The sequence below is a fragment of the Physeter macrocephalus genome, chromosome 11 (genome assembly GCF_002837175.3).
Source record: "Physeter macrocephalus isolate SW-GA chromosome 11, ASM283717v5, whole genome shotgun sequence".
Taxonomy (NCBI): domain Eukaryota; kingdom Metazoa; phylum Chordata; class Mammalia; order Artiodactyla; family Physeteridae; genus Physeter; species Physeter macrocephalus.
In genome coordinates, this window is record NC_041224.1 from 93,944,099 (window position 1) to 93,960,447 (window position 16,349).

Sequence of the window (16,349 nt, forward strand, 5' to 3'; positions counted from 1 at the left end):
TTAGTTGTAAAATAATTATATTTGACTTGCTGTGAGGATTAGAGATCATTAAAGTAAAATTTCAACAGTCAACGAAAATTGTACTTGATGCAGAAAATGCATCACTCTCAAAAATCCCATGCTTCCTTTTGTGAAATGGGTAACCTAAGTTGATTCCTCCCTAAACAGGGCCACAAATGGTGGCAGCAGTCAAGTACTACAAGTAGAATTTGTTACCCAAACCAATTTGAGGAATCCCAGGCACTGGTTACAGCCTTCCCTGGTCACAAGAAAACCAGAAACTCTTCAAACTCACCCTCCACCCCCAGCAGAAGTGAGGGATTAGACCGCAGCCCAAGTCATGCAGTCCTCATATCCTCATTCTTGACTAGTAATCTCAAAGTCACAAATGGCATGATGTGATTTGGATCCAAATCTTACCCAGGAAAACCCCATGATTAAAATAGACAAGGTTGGAACTATCATTCAAATGGACAGAAAGGTACAAAGACCCTTAACTAGCTCTGAGAAGGGAAAAGGTTTTTTGCTCATAATGACCGGAACTAAACAGATTGTCTAATAATCATCAGTGAGCTTTGAGCCTAGGAGAGCATGCTAACCCTGTGGGGTAGGTAAGACAGATGTACTGACCAAAACCTCCTGGGCTAGTCAGAAGCGTGATTTAAGGTCTCCCATGAGGACTCCGCGTGGCTGTCCTTAGGTAGGCACCTCCTGGTTGCCTAGTGACAAAGGAGCCTGCAGTGGCTGCCTCTGAAAGTGCAGAAGAGTGGGGGTGTGGTGCATTGGGAAGGCAATTCTTCACCTTGCAAAATAAGTTACACAGAATTCTCAAGAGTTGAAGAGGCAATTCTTCAAGCAGCGCTGAAAAGTTCCTTGTCTATTTCTACGTTTGAGGGATGCAAGCTAGCTGTATCTCACATGGGATTTCAGTTTTATTTGCTTGGTTTTTAAATTATCCTAGAGTCCCTTATTCTCCTTTTATCATCATACCAAATAGCACTTATGTCTAGAAGCACTGTGTCCTAAAGTAAAACTGTTCACAACCTTTCATCCCCAACACTGAGCTGCAGATTTTTGTGAAAATCAGGTTCTAGGCCAGTTAAGTCTTGATAAAGTTGTAAATGGTCTCTTCATAACTGAGCCCCCATCCCTCATGTGGCCACAGTCACAGTAGAACCAGGAACCCAATGGGCAGGTTTCTCTCCTTACACAACTTCCAGGCACTCCAGGAAGAAGGGGAGTCCTGGCACCTACCTGCCAAGCTCTGCTCTACTTGCCGAACTTTTATCAGCATGAACAGGTCATTCTGGCTACAAGTTCCCCCAAATTCTCCCTACCTGTGTGTTTCTTTTAAAAAATATTTATTTATTTATTTATTTATTTTGGCTGCACTGGGTCTTTGTTGCTGCATACGGGCTTTTCTCTAGTTGCGGTGAGTGGGGGTTACTCTTCGTTGCAGTGCATGGGCTTCTCATTGCAGTGGCTTCTTGTTGTGGAGCACGGGCTCTAGGCGCATGGGCTTCCTTAGTTGCAGCATGTGGGCTCAGTAGTTGTAGCTCGTGGGCTCTAGAGCGCAGGCTCAGTAGTTGTGGTGCACGGGTTTAGTTGCTCCGCAGCATGTGGGATCTTCTCAGACCAGGGATCGAACCCGTGTCCCCTACACTGGCAGGCGGATTCTTAACCACTGCGCCGCCAGGGAAGTCCCTCCCTACTTGTGTTTTTTGTTTTTTTAAATATTTATTTATTTATTTTTGGCTGCGTTGGGTCTTCGTTGCTGCGTGTAGGCTTTCTCTAGTTGCGGAGAGCGGGGGCTACTCTTCGTTGCGGTGCGCGGGCTTCTCAGTGTGGTGGCTTCTCTTGTTGTGGAGCACGGGCTCTAGGTGCACGGGCTTCAGTAGTTGTGGCATGCGGGCTCAGTAGTTGTGGCTCGTGGGCTCTACAGCGCAGGCTCAGTAGTTGTGGCACACAGGCTTTGTTGCTCCACAGCATGTGGGATCTTCCCGGACCAGGGCTTGAACCCGTGTCCCCTGCATTGGCAGGCAGATTCTTACTTAACTAGTGCGCCACCAGGGAAGTCCCCCTACTTGTGTTTTTAAGGCACACCAACTCCTCTGTGTAAGCCTCTCTTTTTATAATGAATTATTTTAATTATTCTTACTACTCAAAAGAAACTTCCACCACTGCCCAGCCAACCACTCAACCCCAAGATGCTGAGAGTGGGGACAAGGACAGAGCCCAATTCATATCATGGATTCTGGTCCTTGGGGTCGCACTTGATCATGACTTTCAACCCCAATCCCTTTTTGGATGTTTCAAAGGCCTCCAGAGCTTTCTCCAGAGGAAACCGATGGGTGACCAAGGGCTTTACATTCACAGTCTTGGATGCAAGCATTGAAATCGCCATCGGCCACCTGGAAAAGATCACAAGCATCACACTCAACCTTCAGGAGGAAAGAGGGAGGTCCCCAAAACTACCCAGAACAAGGTAAGTTTGGCCACATTTGTTTGTAGCTCTGTGGTTCTGCAAGGTCACTTCTACAGGCCAACAATTGTGGAAAGGATCTTATGACTTATAATTCAGGAGTAGAGTCTGTTCCCAAATGTCCCCCGCCCGTCTGCAATGTCTGCCATGAAGCCTAGAATTCCTTTGGCATGAAGGCATAAGGCATATGGAAGCCACTGTGAAAAGGCAGATAAGCCTCCAGCAGGGAAGCCCAGGATGATCCAATCACACCCTTTAGCAGCTTGGCTTGGCAGAGTTTACTAGAAAACTAGCACTCTGCTGAGGGAATGGTTACTGACTCTAAAGACAGGGGAAAGGGCCACTGGTGGGGAAGGTGGTCCTGGACAGAGTGCCCCAGCAGGGGAGAGGATGGACCCACAGAACATGAGGTGGGATTTATTAAGACCCTCTCACTTCCCAGGATGGGACCTGGGGATCTGGAGTGAGAACCAAGGGACCTGAGTTCTTGTGGTTGTCCTGTTTCTCTCCTTCTTCCCTTTAAAGGGGGAAAATGGAGATCTGGCCACTTAAAGAAATGGAAAAGAGAGGGCCTAGGCAATGAGTGGCAGACATCCAAGAGGAGCATGTTTCAAAATCCCTCTCCCTCCCTCCTTCCCTACAGCCCTGTCAGTTCTGCCCTCCCATTCTTTAACCACAAGTGAATGCTCTATCTTTGGATCCTTATCATAATGCACGGCTGTCAGTGTGGCCAGGGAGTGACCCTCATGAATAAACAGGCAGAGACTCTTGGTCCCAGAGGCCACCTAGGGCCTCCCCTGGACTTGCTGGCCACTTGCCACCCTGGCTCACCCACAACATACTCACGTGTTGCAGTATCGAAATACACCCTTGATGTCCACCTCCCTGGTAGCTGCGTGCACTAGGGGCACACTGGTCATCTCAGAGCCCAGCCCCACAAGCACCAGTGTCCCACCAGATTGAGTGGCCTGAAGAAGAGGTAAGAACAAGAAAACCAAGAAGATGAGAAAATGCAGACCCCACTCACAGTAGCACTGTTGCCATACAAACAGGTAAGTATCCAAAAATTTCAGAGTATGACTCTTTCTATACTGCTGGACTCTTCAGCATGTTAACCAAACTCAACAGAGCAGCAGAGTAAACAATGCCTCCTTTAAAGATCCTGAAATAATACACTTACCAGTGGAGGCACAGTGGGAGCATCTTCTGCTGTCCAAAACATCCCAGGAAACAGCAAAGTTTCTCCAGAGAGCAATGAGAACCTCCCCTACAACCATCGCTGACCCTTCAGCAGCCACTGAGCATCTTTCAAAGGTTTACTAATTCAGGGGGCATCTCTGGTGGCGCAGTGGTTAAGAATCTGCCTGCCAATGCAGGGGACACGGGTTCGAGCCCTGGTCCGGGAAGATCCCACATGCCGCGGAGCTACTAAGCCCGTGCGCCACAACTACTGAGCCTGTGATCTAGAGCCTGTGAGCCACAACTACTGAGCCCAAGTGCCACAACAACTGAAGCCCACGTGCCTAGAGCCCGTGCTCCGCAACAAGAGAAGCCACCACAATGAGAAGCCCGCACACCGCAACGAAGAGTAGCCCCATCTCGCCGCAACCAGAGAGAAGCGCGCATGAGACAACAAAGACGCAATGCAGCAAAAATAAAATAAATAAAATTTAAAAAATAATAATAATTAAGAAAAAAAAAAGCTTTACTAATTCAGTACCAGATGTTGGTGTCAGCCACTTCCTCCTCCAGAGTGCTCCCCACAAGACAGTGTCAAACCTCTAACAGACCACCTTCTTGGTAAAAAAAACAAAAACTACCAAGCACTATACCAATGGGGAGGGCTATAGGACTTCTGTGGTTTAAAAACTGCCTTATATGTGCAGGCTGGCAATTAGAAATTTTTGTTCCAGAGACATTCTCCCAATGGTATCAGTCATAATGGATTCATCAGTTTCCTCTTTGAGTGGGCAGAGAGCAAAATTTTCCCCGACAATCTCCACATAACTTCACATGAGTGCTAGGCCTGCTCCAGAGATTTTGGGGGGTCATTGTGCTTGATGCTGTGAGGGACAGAAAAATGGACAATTCATTCATGCTAAGTTTTCATTACAGTTAACAGCAGAAAACACTTACTGGGACCATTCTAAGTGCTAAACAATGGAGCAGTAAGACAGCAAACATCACAGCTTCTACCTCCGAGGGGAAGGATACACCCTGGAGAGAGGCCTGTAGTGTGGAGATGACTCCCAGCATTTGTACTTTTGAGCTCTGGGACCCTAGACGGTGCTCTCTCAGCCATGGGTTCCTCATGTGTGAGAATAGGACGATGCCTCCCCCTCAGCAGGGCTCTTAGGGGTGATAGTCACAGTGGCTGGCACTAGGATGGGCTCAACATTTGGCATGTTTTCTGTTTTTATTGAAGCGCAGTCACTTACAAATCACCTGTGACATACAAACACTGTCAGTAAGGGGGAGGGTATCTCACAACTGAAAAACACTGCTGTCCTCATTGGAAAAGTGTTGGGGGGGGTGGTTCAGAATCGTGAGGGAGCCATAGAATACACTGAGAAATTTTCCAGGAAAACTGTTGCCCATTCAGCACTTCCTCTCCACCTGGTAAAGAGGAAGAGGAACCTCTTCCAAACTGGTCATCCCAGGCTGCCAGGAGGCCAGTAGCTTACTGACCACAGGCAAAGATAAATCTCAGACCACTGTTTTGTTGTTGTGACTTCCACACCAAGGAGATGACATCAATTCTACCCTAAGCATTTGCTATGTCTCCTCACGAACATTATCTAGACATCACATGGCAGAAAGGTGACTCTCAGGTATGTCCATAAAGTGCTTCTGCCTAACCTGCCCCTTGGCAGAGTGACCTGTAGCATTCTACAGCACCTGTCATGCATGATGCTCCACTCCCCACTCAGGACAGGCACCGGCTTCAGGCTTCATAAGGCCCTTGTGTCACATTTACCTCCACGCCCACCTCAGGTAGCCTGGCAACTGGGCCCCCACTATCAACTTGTTCTCAGATGCCCTCCAGGCAGGGCACAAGAGGAAGGAAGGACTTGCACTAGGAAGCCATGTCTTTTACTGCCTCTCTCTTGAGTGGGGGTCACTGACCTACCGACAACTTGAAAACAGTAGACACACCCTACTGGTCAAGCCCTCAAGGTGTCTGGCACAAAGCCAGGCATGAGGCAGGAACCCAAAACCTGCCATGGGTCAAACATAGCTCCACTGATCACACACAGACCCATCGCCCTCTGGGTTTTGGTTTCTCTTTGCCCCTTCCCACGTGGTGACCACTGACTGTCTCGGACAGTGGAGCAGAGAGCTGGCTGATTCCAGCTGGAACAAGGTTAGGGCAAAAGTGGCACCTGCTCCTGCCTCTCCCGCTGCTTCCTTGGCCCCCGGTGCCATATGCATCTTGGTAGGAGGAGGGGAAGGCAGCTCTGCCTGGGTGTGCCAGGCTTGAGGGCCGTGCCACACAGCTCAAGGGATCAGGTTTTCCCAGAATGTCTTGCACGGTGGACAGTGCCCTTGTGTGTGACTGGCTGTGACTCAGAAGGAAGAAAGAAGCATATGCTGCTGTGGGAAAGCAGTGTGGGAGACAGGGCAGGAGTGCCCAGCGGTGGCAGCTACCGATGCTCTCCCCAGCCCAGCCCCTCCCACCCTAGCACTGGTTCCTTGTCCCCTCTATCCCTTCCTCTCTGGAGGAGCCAGATGGAGTAAGGAAAGCCCAGGCACTGGAGCAGTGCGCTCAAGGCGAGTCACTGGGCTGCTCTCCTTGTAAAATGTGGAAAACGAGAACTCATCTTCAGGGCTATTATGCAGATTAGGCATCATGTTTATAAAGCACACAGCAGAGGACACGGCCCACGGTAGAGCTCGGAATCTAGCTCTTATTCTTTTCTTCCTTCTTTTCCTTATAATTTGATTTGTCTATTCTACTCCTCCCTGCCCCTCCCCCTCCAACATCCCATAAATTACTGGTGGGTTGCTGAGGGGTAAATCAGCTATTAGCAGCTTATCTGTTCCTAGTTCTGGGAAAGGACAGTAGTAGACAACTGTGATCCTGAAATATCACCTCACCTTTGTGACTAACTGAATTAATGACATTTTGTATCAATGACTCAAAGACTACAGTTTTCCTCAATAAAACAAGATAGGGCTTTCCCACACTCAACTAAGGCATGCTTCCTTGTTCCTCCTGTTGATTTTTTTTTTTTACCAAAAGCACTATTTTCATGATCACAGATGTGATCATAACAGCAATCCCATCCTAAAGGTATGCGTCACTTAACATCTTTCAAGGTCCATGTATATCTGTTACCTAGTTTGAACTTCACAATAACCCAATGAAGATGTGAGGGAAATGTCACTACCTCCACAAGAGAGATAAGAAAGCAGTTAACAAGGAATTACCTGGTGAGGGGAGGGGTGGGCAACATGGCAAATCAGTGGAGAAGCTTGATCCTAGGAATCCTCCTTGGTTCACTACCCTGCACTGATTCCCTGAAGCTGCCTACCAGCTTAGCTACCCTTATTCCACTCACGTATATGCCCGCCTGGATGGAGGTCTCCACCCCTGTGCACTCGATGGTAACTTCTGGCTTGCACCCCAGCAGGCCTTCCACTTTATTGGCAATTTCCTGCGGGCTCTCGTTGGAGATCTGGAGGAGGAAATCAGCTCCAACTTCCTTGGCTTTAGACAACCGAGAGGCTGACAGATCTAAAGTTGAACAAAAGTTTCTTTCAAACTGAGAAACTGGATGGTGGATTAGGGAGAAAAAATGAAGATACAGATTCCGATGGCAAGGAAGCTCTGGTGTAGTGATGGTGTCGCTGCGCCCAACACACACACTCTCTAAACACACCCTCACACACAATCTCTTAGATAACTTCTCAAACATCCACATCCTTCTACATCCCCATACACCCCCATACATACCACACAGCTCTACACAGCTACACACATACTCTCTCACCTTCTCACACAAAACACGCAATGATATCCTTCCACATCCCCACTCCCCTCAAATATCCCCAACACCCCATACACCACACAACTCTACATGCTCACCCACACACTCTCACATATAACCTCTCCTCACACATACACTCTCAGATACATTATACACAAACACATTCTCTCTTACAGATGCCTTCTCCACACACACACACACACACACACCCCCTTCTATACCCCACACGCTTCCATACATACCACGCTGCTCCACACACACATACCCACATGTCCTGTCAGAGAACCTCTCCTCACACACACATGAGTACATGTCTCTCACTCATACCACACACCTCACACATAAACATCCTCTTATAAACACATCACATACCCCACTAACTCCACATCACACACACACATGCACACACACCCTCTGAGCTTGATCAAACAACCCAAGGGCTGAAACTCTTCTTAGGACCAAGTGGGCAGTATAAGCATCTGAGGTCCACACATAAAGAGCCAGGTCCTCTTCTCTGCAGCAGCCACCCTCTCCCAAGAGCTTCAAAAGAGTCTCCTCCTCAGCCCTGACTTGGTCATCTCCTGGGTGGGCTTTTCAACCCTGGAACCCAGAAGAAAAGAGGAGCCTCTTTAGAAACCCACTACACCAGGAAGGGAACAGGTCTCATGCTCCTGCTCCAAAACTGTAGGCCCAGCTGCTTCCATCCCAAGGAGATTTAAAAAGAAGAAAACCTTACCAGTCACCACCACTTGAGATGCACCCATTGCTTTGGCCACGAGCAAACTGACCAGTCCAATTGGCCCTAAATAAAGCAGGAAATAGGAGACATTTGTGAAATATCAAACACCAGCTCTCCCCCTTGTCTAGGCCATGGACAGGAACTGTATCTTTTGAGTACCTCGAGCATCTATCCCAGTGCCTAACATATAGTGAGACCTTAACAACTGTTTGTTGAATGCATGAGTAAATGAGTGCATGAGGCATTGTCCTCTACCTGGAATCTGCACCCAGTGCTGGGCTCCTGTTCTCTCTTTGACCCCCTACCTTCTTAGAGCCCATCATGCCTCCCCAAGGTGAGAAGTATCCTTTCAGGTGCCCTCTGAGGACCACCTTGGAGGGTGTCCTAGGTTGACCCAGCTGCTCAGGCAGCTCCAGGATGTTCAGGTGCCTGAGAATCAGCCCAAAGACCACCTGCTTCCCCACTTTATAGGCACACTAGATGGTTTTAACACAAAAACCAGACCACAAATAAGGCTATGCAGAATATCTTTGAGGATTTGCTATTCGGACACTCCCCTTGAGAATAATTTAGTGAGTTCGTCCAGAAAGCAAAACACTGAGAAATACCTGAAATAACCAACAAAGGGGTGATTAGTTAAGTAAACTACAGAAGGATAGTACACAGTTATTAAAAATTATGTCATCTAACTCTTTTATCTAATGACATAGAAAAATGTTCACAGTATATTAATTTTTTAAAAGAGTAGGTAAAATGAAGCATATTCAGGATGATCTCATGAATTAAACAAACAAAAACAAAAACCAAACTGAAATATTCTACACCAAAATGTTAACAGTGGTTCTCTCAGGGTGATGGGTGATGATGGGGCTATCAGTGAATTTTTGTGTGTGTGCACGTGCGTGCAGGTGTGGTATGTATGTGGTATGTACGATTTAACTTCTTTTTCTATGGCAAAAAAGTATTACTTATGCAGAGTTTTTTAAAAAAAAAATCTGTCACATGAATCCTACAGTCTGCTGGCTCATTGAGGCAAATCTGTTCTATACCCATCAGCCTGCTTAGGAAGCCCTGTAGTCACTTATTTGGCCCTGCCAAAGAAAATCAGTCACAAAGTGTAAGAGGATTAACTCAAAATGGATTAATGACTTGAATATAAGACTTGAAACCATAAAACTCCTAGAAGAAAACATAGGCAGTAAGCTCCTTGACATCAGTCTTGAGTTTTTGGATTTGACACCAAAAGCAAAGGCAATAAAAGCAAAAATAAACAAGTGGGACTGTATCAAACTAAAAAGCTTCTGCACAGCAAAGGAAACATCAACAAAATGAAAAAGGCAACATGTTGAGTAGGAGAAAAATATTTGCAAATCATATATTTGATATGGGTTAATATCCAAAATATATATAAGAACTTGCACAACTCAACAGCAAAAAGCAATCTGATTGAAAAATGAGCAGAGGATATGACTAGACATTTTTCCAAAGAATACATACAGATGGCCAAAATAAACATGAAAGGATGCTCGACATCACTAATCAGAGAAATGTAAATCAATACCACAAAGAGATATCACTGTACACCTGTTAGCATGGCTATTATCAAAAAGACAACAAGTAACAAGTATTGGTGAGGATGCAGAGAAAAGGAAACCCCTATGCACTGTTGGTGGGAATGTAAATTGGTGCATACACTACGGAAAACAGTGTGGAGATTCCTCAAAAATGATCCGGCAATTCTACATCTACTCAGAAGTGGAATTTTATCCAAAGAAAACAAAAACTTACTCAAAATGTTATCTCCACCCCCATATTCACTGCAGCATTATTTACAATAGCCCAGACATGGAAGCCACCTAAGTGTTCACCAATGGATGAATAGGCAGAGAAAACGTGGTGTGTGTGTGTGTGTGTGGCAGAGAACAGAACAGAACATCACTGCTTCACAATGCTGATGAGTAACTGACAAATTATTTTAAGCACTACTGTAGTGAGGTTACGATAACGAGGGGTGTGTGTGTGTGTGTGTGTGTGTGTGTGTGTGTGTGTGTGTGTGTATAATATTCCATAGATATGGAGCTGAGCTCATAGATATGGAGAACAGATTGATTGCCAGAGGTGGTGGTGGCAGCAGTGACATGGATGAAAGAGGGTCAAAAGGTACAAACTTGCAGTTATAAAATAACTAAGTCCTGGTTATCTAATGTACAGCATGGTGACTATAGTTAATACTGTATTGCCTATATGAAAGTTGCTAAGAGAATAGATCTTAAAAGTTCTTATCATAAGAAAAAAAATTTTATAACTGTGTGGTGACAGATGTTGACAAGACTTATTGTGGTGATCATTTCGCAATGTATACAAATATCAAATCTTTATGTTGTACACCTGAAACTAATATAATGTTATACGTCAGTTATACCTCCATAAAAAAATAAAAGTGTATGAGGAATACCAGATCACACCCACAAGGAGTGAAGCATGTTGTTTGGGTTACCAGAAGCAGTTAGAAGCCTAGATGATTCAGTCTGGGCTGCTAGGCTTGTTCAAGTGACTGGAAGCAGGGGAGGAAGAAGGCAGCTAGCTAAGCCAATGTGGGCAGAGCGCTGACTCACCGTGGGCTGGACCCCACTCCTTCTGCTGGCCATAAGCATGGGCCGCCTCATTCTGGAAGGACCAGGAGACCAGTTCTCTAGGATGATTTGAAAGTTCCAAAAGTTGCCCTTCCCTTTACTACCAAAAATATTTCCCTAGTTTCCTGTCAAGGGTAGAAAAATAAGCCCAAATTGCATTCTTTAAGTGAACAAAAGGGTTATGTTGCCTAGGAAATAACATTGGTTACTACCATGCCTGCAGATATTTATTTTGCAAAGTGCGTGTCATTGACGGAATGGGGACACTGTGATCCTCCCTAACCCGGAAAGATTCTACGATCAATTTCAGCCCTTGGAAGGGAAATGAAATGGGCAAAGGGATCCCCACATTCCCCTTTAATGAACTCATAACCAGGGTGTCATCTGTTTCTTACCAGCTCCGCACACAAAGACCTTGTGCCCCAGGGTGACTCCAGCTCGCCGGCAGGCATGGATCCCCACAGACAGTGGCTCAATCAGCGCCCCTTCCTCAAAGGTGACATTGTCAGGAAGTCTGAGAAGTCATTCAACACAATTAGTTAGTCCCTCTGGGTTAAAAACAATAACAATAGCTAATATTTATTGAGCTTTAATTTATGTGCTGGTCAATGTGCTAAGCAATTTACATACATTCACTCATGTAAATCCTCAGAATAGTTCTGTGGTAGATATTATTATTCCCATTTTACAGATGAGGAAACCAAGCCTTGGAGGATTAAATGACTTGCTCCAAAAATTCAAAACCAGTGAGTATTGAGAGGCTTATAAAGAGGCTTAAACTGGAAGCCAGATATGTCTGATTCCAGAGCCCATGTCATACTGCTCCCCTCTGAAAACACTATCTGAGATAAAGTGTGGGGTGGCTATCATTCATAAATGAAAAGTTCATTTCACAAGGGTTTAACTTAACACCATCCCAGCATTTCATCTGCTTCTCAAACTTATAACCTTTCTGGTTTCGTTTTAGCAAACAATCCAGACTATAAGCAGCTTTGCAAAACAGTGATTAGAAGCTGACTTCACTCTGTACATTGTCTCCCATATTACACGCTACAGAAGAACCACATCTGATAGCAGCAGCTGCCTGGCTGTCCCTGGATTGGTTAAGCAGATTGAATGCTGTGTCACCTTTGCCACTGGGTTCTTGGTTTTCACTTCCCTGTCCACTGGCACCTTGACCCTCTTAACGATCCCACTGATGAAGACAGCAAATATTTGCCTAATGCTTTACAGATTTAGAGAGCTTTATCCTCCATATCTCATTTAATCCTCACCATGACCTTGTCAGGCAGGAAGGGCAGGCTTTGTTGTTGTTGTTTCTGTTGTTGTTTTTTTGGGGGGGCCACAAGGCTTGCAGAATCGTAGTTCCCAGACCAGGGATTGAACCCGGGCCCTTGGCAGTGAAAGCCCAGAGTCCTAACCACTGGACCGCCAGGGAATTCCCAGGCAGGCTTTGTTTTTACCTTTATTCTACAGAAGCAAAACTGAAGCCGAAGACATTGAGAGACTTGCCCAAGGTTACAAGGCTAGTGAGCGGAAGAGCAAGACTTAAACCCAGATCTCCTGATTCCATATCCTCTGCCTGTCCCACATCGGCTGCCTCTAGGTACAAGCAGCTCCATAGTTAATATCTAACTTCTGCTAGCTCCTCACTGCCCAGTATTTATTGAGCACACCCACAACCTCCACATGCAAGAACGTGAAAACCCTCAGGTTCCAAAAAGAGAAAAAAGTGGCAGCCAAACCATGTGCTGATCCCCATGATCCTTCTGTTCCTGATCCTCCACAGAATAAATAACAAGGCCCGCATTCGGCCTGGTGCCCACCACCCCTTTTTTCTCCCCTCCCCTCTGCTTCTCTCACATCATTTCCCACACGCCAATCCACTCTCTTGCTCTGACTGTTGTCTTCATCCCTTCTACCCACCAAACATATCCCATCAATTCCAAATAAGGGGGAAGAGTTTGAAGTGAAATAATGAAGATTCCCAAACTCTCTCAAGGACCCCCAGTCACACACACTCTCTCCGACAGTCCTGCCTCTTCACATTTGGGCCTTCCCCAAAGCTGGTGCTGGGGCTAAACTGAGGGTGGCCTGTGGTCAGGAACTGTGTGCTCCTCTCATCTTCTGCTCTGACTTCCCTTTGGAATAAGAATACCAGGGAGAAATGGGATTGGGGATGGTGATGAGAGAGGATTGTTACGTGGGAGATTATTCCACTGGTTAGGCAGATGCTGCCTTATCACACATGCAGCCGTAGCCAGAGTCCTGGGGTCCAGCCCTTTTGCCACTGACCTGGGGAGAGTTACTGGGTCCTCCTTCCCCAACCTTGTTCAGTGGAGGTTGAGGGAAAGGGGATGAGTTTCTTCCCGGCCCTAATTGTTCATGATTTTATAAACACCAGAAAATGACAAAGCAACTTGGTGGTTTCACAATGGGATTCAGGAAGTAGGAAAAAGGGTTAAAGAACGATCAAGAAGCCAAGGGGGAAGCAGGAAGAAAGAAAGAAAATAAGGTGGGTCGGAAAATAAAGAAGGTGTGACAGTGTACAAATCCGCACAAAGAGAAACCAGAGAGAATGGTGTAGATCCAGGGCTGGGCTGGGGACATAGATACAAAGTACCCCGGGAGAAGAGGAAAGGAAGGGGTCGCATGTCCCCTAGAGGCCCTCCACAGCCCTCCCCTTGCCATTGCCAACCAGAACACTTCCTCCCGCACCATTCCCTGCAAACCACTTGCGCCCCCGCCCCCCGACCCCGATTCCCAGTGCAAGGCTCCTTTTCAGGCCTATCCCTGTATCCCCCAGATACAAGGCCATAGCTACGACACATCATGGCACTGTTTACTGAGCTCCTCTTCTGTGCCAGGCCTCGTGTTGAGTACTTGATATGCTTCTCCCACTGAATCCCATCACTAATTCTATGCATTTCATCATGGTGATGCTATTATTTCCATTGCACAGGAGATTGAGGTTACAAAGTTTAAGTACCTTGCTCAAGGTCACACAGTTGGCAAATGGGAGAGACCAGTGGTTAGTCTCAAGCTTTACCACCATGCTCTTCTGCCTTCCACGAAACACTGGTTTGCCGCTTTGACTTGGAAAGGACCCAGAAAAAGTGGGCAGATTCAGGAACCACTTGCTCAAAGGTGGACTCTGCGCAGGTAACCTGCTCTCTCTTAGAGTGCTGACTTAAACTCATCACGAGGTCCCTGGCCTGTGACTCCTCTCAAGGCTTCCAGTAGGCACTAGAAAACTCAGATCTGTCAGACTGCCCCTGTGACTGGCACCTGGACTACAAAAGACAAGCCCCAACCTGGCCAAAAGAGTCACTGCCAGGGCCAGACTAGGGTAGGAGGAAAATGCGCCTGGTCAGTTCAGAAGGAAAGCAGCATCCCAGAGCTCCATGGGCTGGGGTCCATGCAGAAGGTATAGCACTCTGCTTCTGCCAGACACAACTTCCCCAAATCACTTTGAGAGTTAAGGTAGGGTAGTGAGCACAGGGCAGGAGCTTGAGAATCACAGCCACCCCAGCTTGACTCCTGGCTCTGTTCTGTGTTCAAGTCAATTAGCCAGTTAGCCTTCTCCTGACTCTGCTGACTCTCACAAAATACTGCAATACTGGTGCCCACCTCGCCATTACAGTTATGAAAGTTAAATAAGGCATGCAAAGCACTTATTAGCACAAGGCCAGGTACGTAATAACAATAATTGTGGGGACATCCCTGGTGGCACAGTGGTTAGGAATCCATCTGCCAGTGCAGGAGACACAGGTTCGAGCTCTGGTCCAGGAAGATCCCACGTGCCGCAGAACAACTAAGCCTGTGCGCCACAACTACTGAGCCTGCGTGCCACAACTACTGAAGCCCACGCGCCTAGAGCCAGTGCTCCACAACAAGTGAAGCCACCACAATGAGAAGCCCATGCACTGCATCGAAGAGTGGTTCCCGCTCGACACAACTAGAGAAAGCCCACGCACAACAACGAAGACCCAATGCAACCAAAAATAAATTAAAAAACAAACAATAATTGTGACTTTATGTGCATTGCCTTATTTAATCTCCAAGTGATTAAAAGAGACTGAAGCAGAAGAAGGTTAAGTCATTTCCTCAAAGTCACTCACTAGGAGGGAGTGGATCCAGGGTCCCAAAGCTCATGCCCTGGCTCCACGTCACAGTAAACCCTAGTTGTTGCCAAAGTTTCTACTGTTACAAGATCTCTTTCTCGTGGCTGCAGTGGAAACCAATAATGGAGGACAACTACAATAAATTATCTCCAAGATGGCTGGAGGGGAGTGAGTGATTTCAGCAATGATTTTCTATTATTGCTCTAGGTGAGGGAAAGTTAGACTGAAAGACTAAAAGCAAGCACTGTGAGTCAGTCTTAGCCCTCGTCAGGCTACCCTCCCTCAAAGCCTCCAAGAAGGGCAGGCCTGCCAAGGGATGCCTCATGTCTAGAATTATGAGCTAAAAAGAATGAAGAAACCACTATAGGAAACTAGAAGAAAGAGCACCAAACAAACATTGGAGAAGAGGTCCCAGGTGGCACAGCTTGGCCATGGGCACTAACTTGTAGCAGAAGTTAGCATTGTGCTTGTAGAACCGGCAGAGGTTCCCGTCATCAGGGGGCGTGGCACAGAAGAAGATGGTTGGTGACAGATTGTATCGGCCAATCTTGCAGAATTCATCGGCTTCCCGGGGAGCACCAGGCTCGATGGCAACACGATCACCTGGGGGAAAAAAAAACACAGGCAGGGGCAGAGATGCTGTGAAGAGACACGTGCTCATGGACAGATGCCAGCAGGGGAATCTGGCCGAATGAGCCTCCCTCCCCGCTGGGGACCCAGGGTATGCCACGCAAGCCCAGCCCATTAGTGCTTGCAAAGGAAATACCAAATGCAGCACATACACTGGAAGAAAATGACCAGTGCTCCTCTTCACAGGCTGGTTTGGTCTGCCTGCTCTTTTATTGGCTCATGGAACAAGCCAACTTGCCCCTCCAGCTCCACAGCCACCTCCCAGCTTGGGAAACACACAACCAGTCCCATCAAGCCAGGTTTAGTTCCCATTTCAAACTGCTGTGAAAGAGGTGGCTAGTGTGTGGAATTTGCAGGCATATTTTTTCTTCACCTGTTTTGATAATATCCTGAAGGAAGTCATAATGATGGCATGTTTAATGTTCAGTCTCCTAGACAATAACTGATTCCTGGTTAGCAGAACCACTAAGGCAAATGACCCACAGAGGCCTCAGACTCTGGTACAGCAGAGTAACATTCAGGCTTGTGAATGGCCAGCTCTATTGTACTTCTATTCTGTGTCTCACTAGGCCCACTTGGAAACCCAGCTTTAGAATGGCTCTTGCATCTTCTTAGTATGAAAATTTTCAAACGTACAGCAAAGTTGAAAGAACTGTATGGAGAACACCCAGATGTTCTCAACTTAGTTTCTTCAATTAACATTTAGCTACAAATTAATCTGAAACTTAACCTTCAAGGTAACTGGGACAA

General features: G+C 46.7%; 1 protein-coding gene across 1 annotated transcript in view; it reads right to left on the minus strand.

The window, feature by feature from the left end:
- Positions 1-2,124: 2,124 nt before the first annotated feature.
- The window catches only part of SORD (sorbitol dehydrogenase), a 35,186-nt gene continuing 20,961 nt past the window's right edge, over positions 2,125-16,349 (minus strand). The window contains exons 4-9 of the mRNA XM_007121389.3: positions 15,413-15,572; positions 11,241-11,359; positions 8,210-8,275; positions 7,045-7,220; positions 3,329-3,450; positions 2,125-2,411 (exon numbers count right to left, since the gene is read on the minus strand). Of these exons, the coding sequence (XP_007121451.1) occupies positions 2,246-2,411; positions 3,329-3,450; positions 7,045-7,220; positions 8,210-8,275; positions 11,241-11,359; positions 15,413-15,572 (809 nt within the window). The 3' untranslated portion in view covers positions 2,125-2,245. The remainder of the gene's footprint in view (positions 2,412-3,328; positions 3,451-7,044; positions 7,221-8,209; positions 8,276-11,240; positions 11,360-15,412; positions 15,573-16,349) is intronic.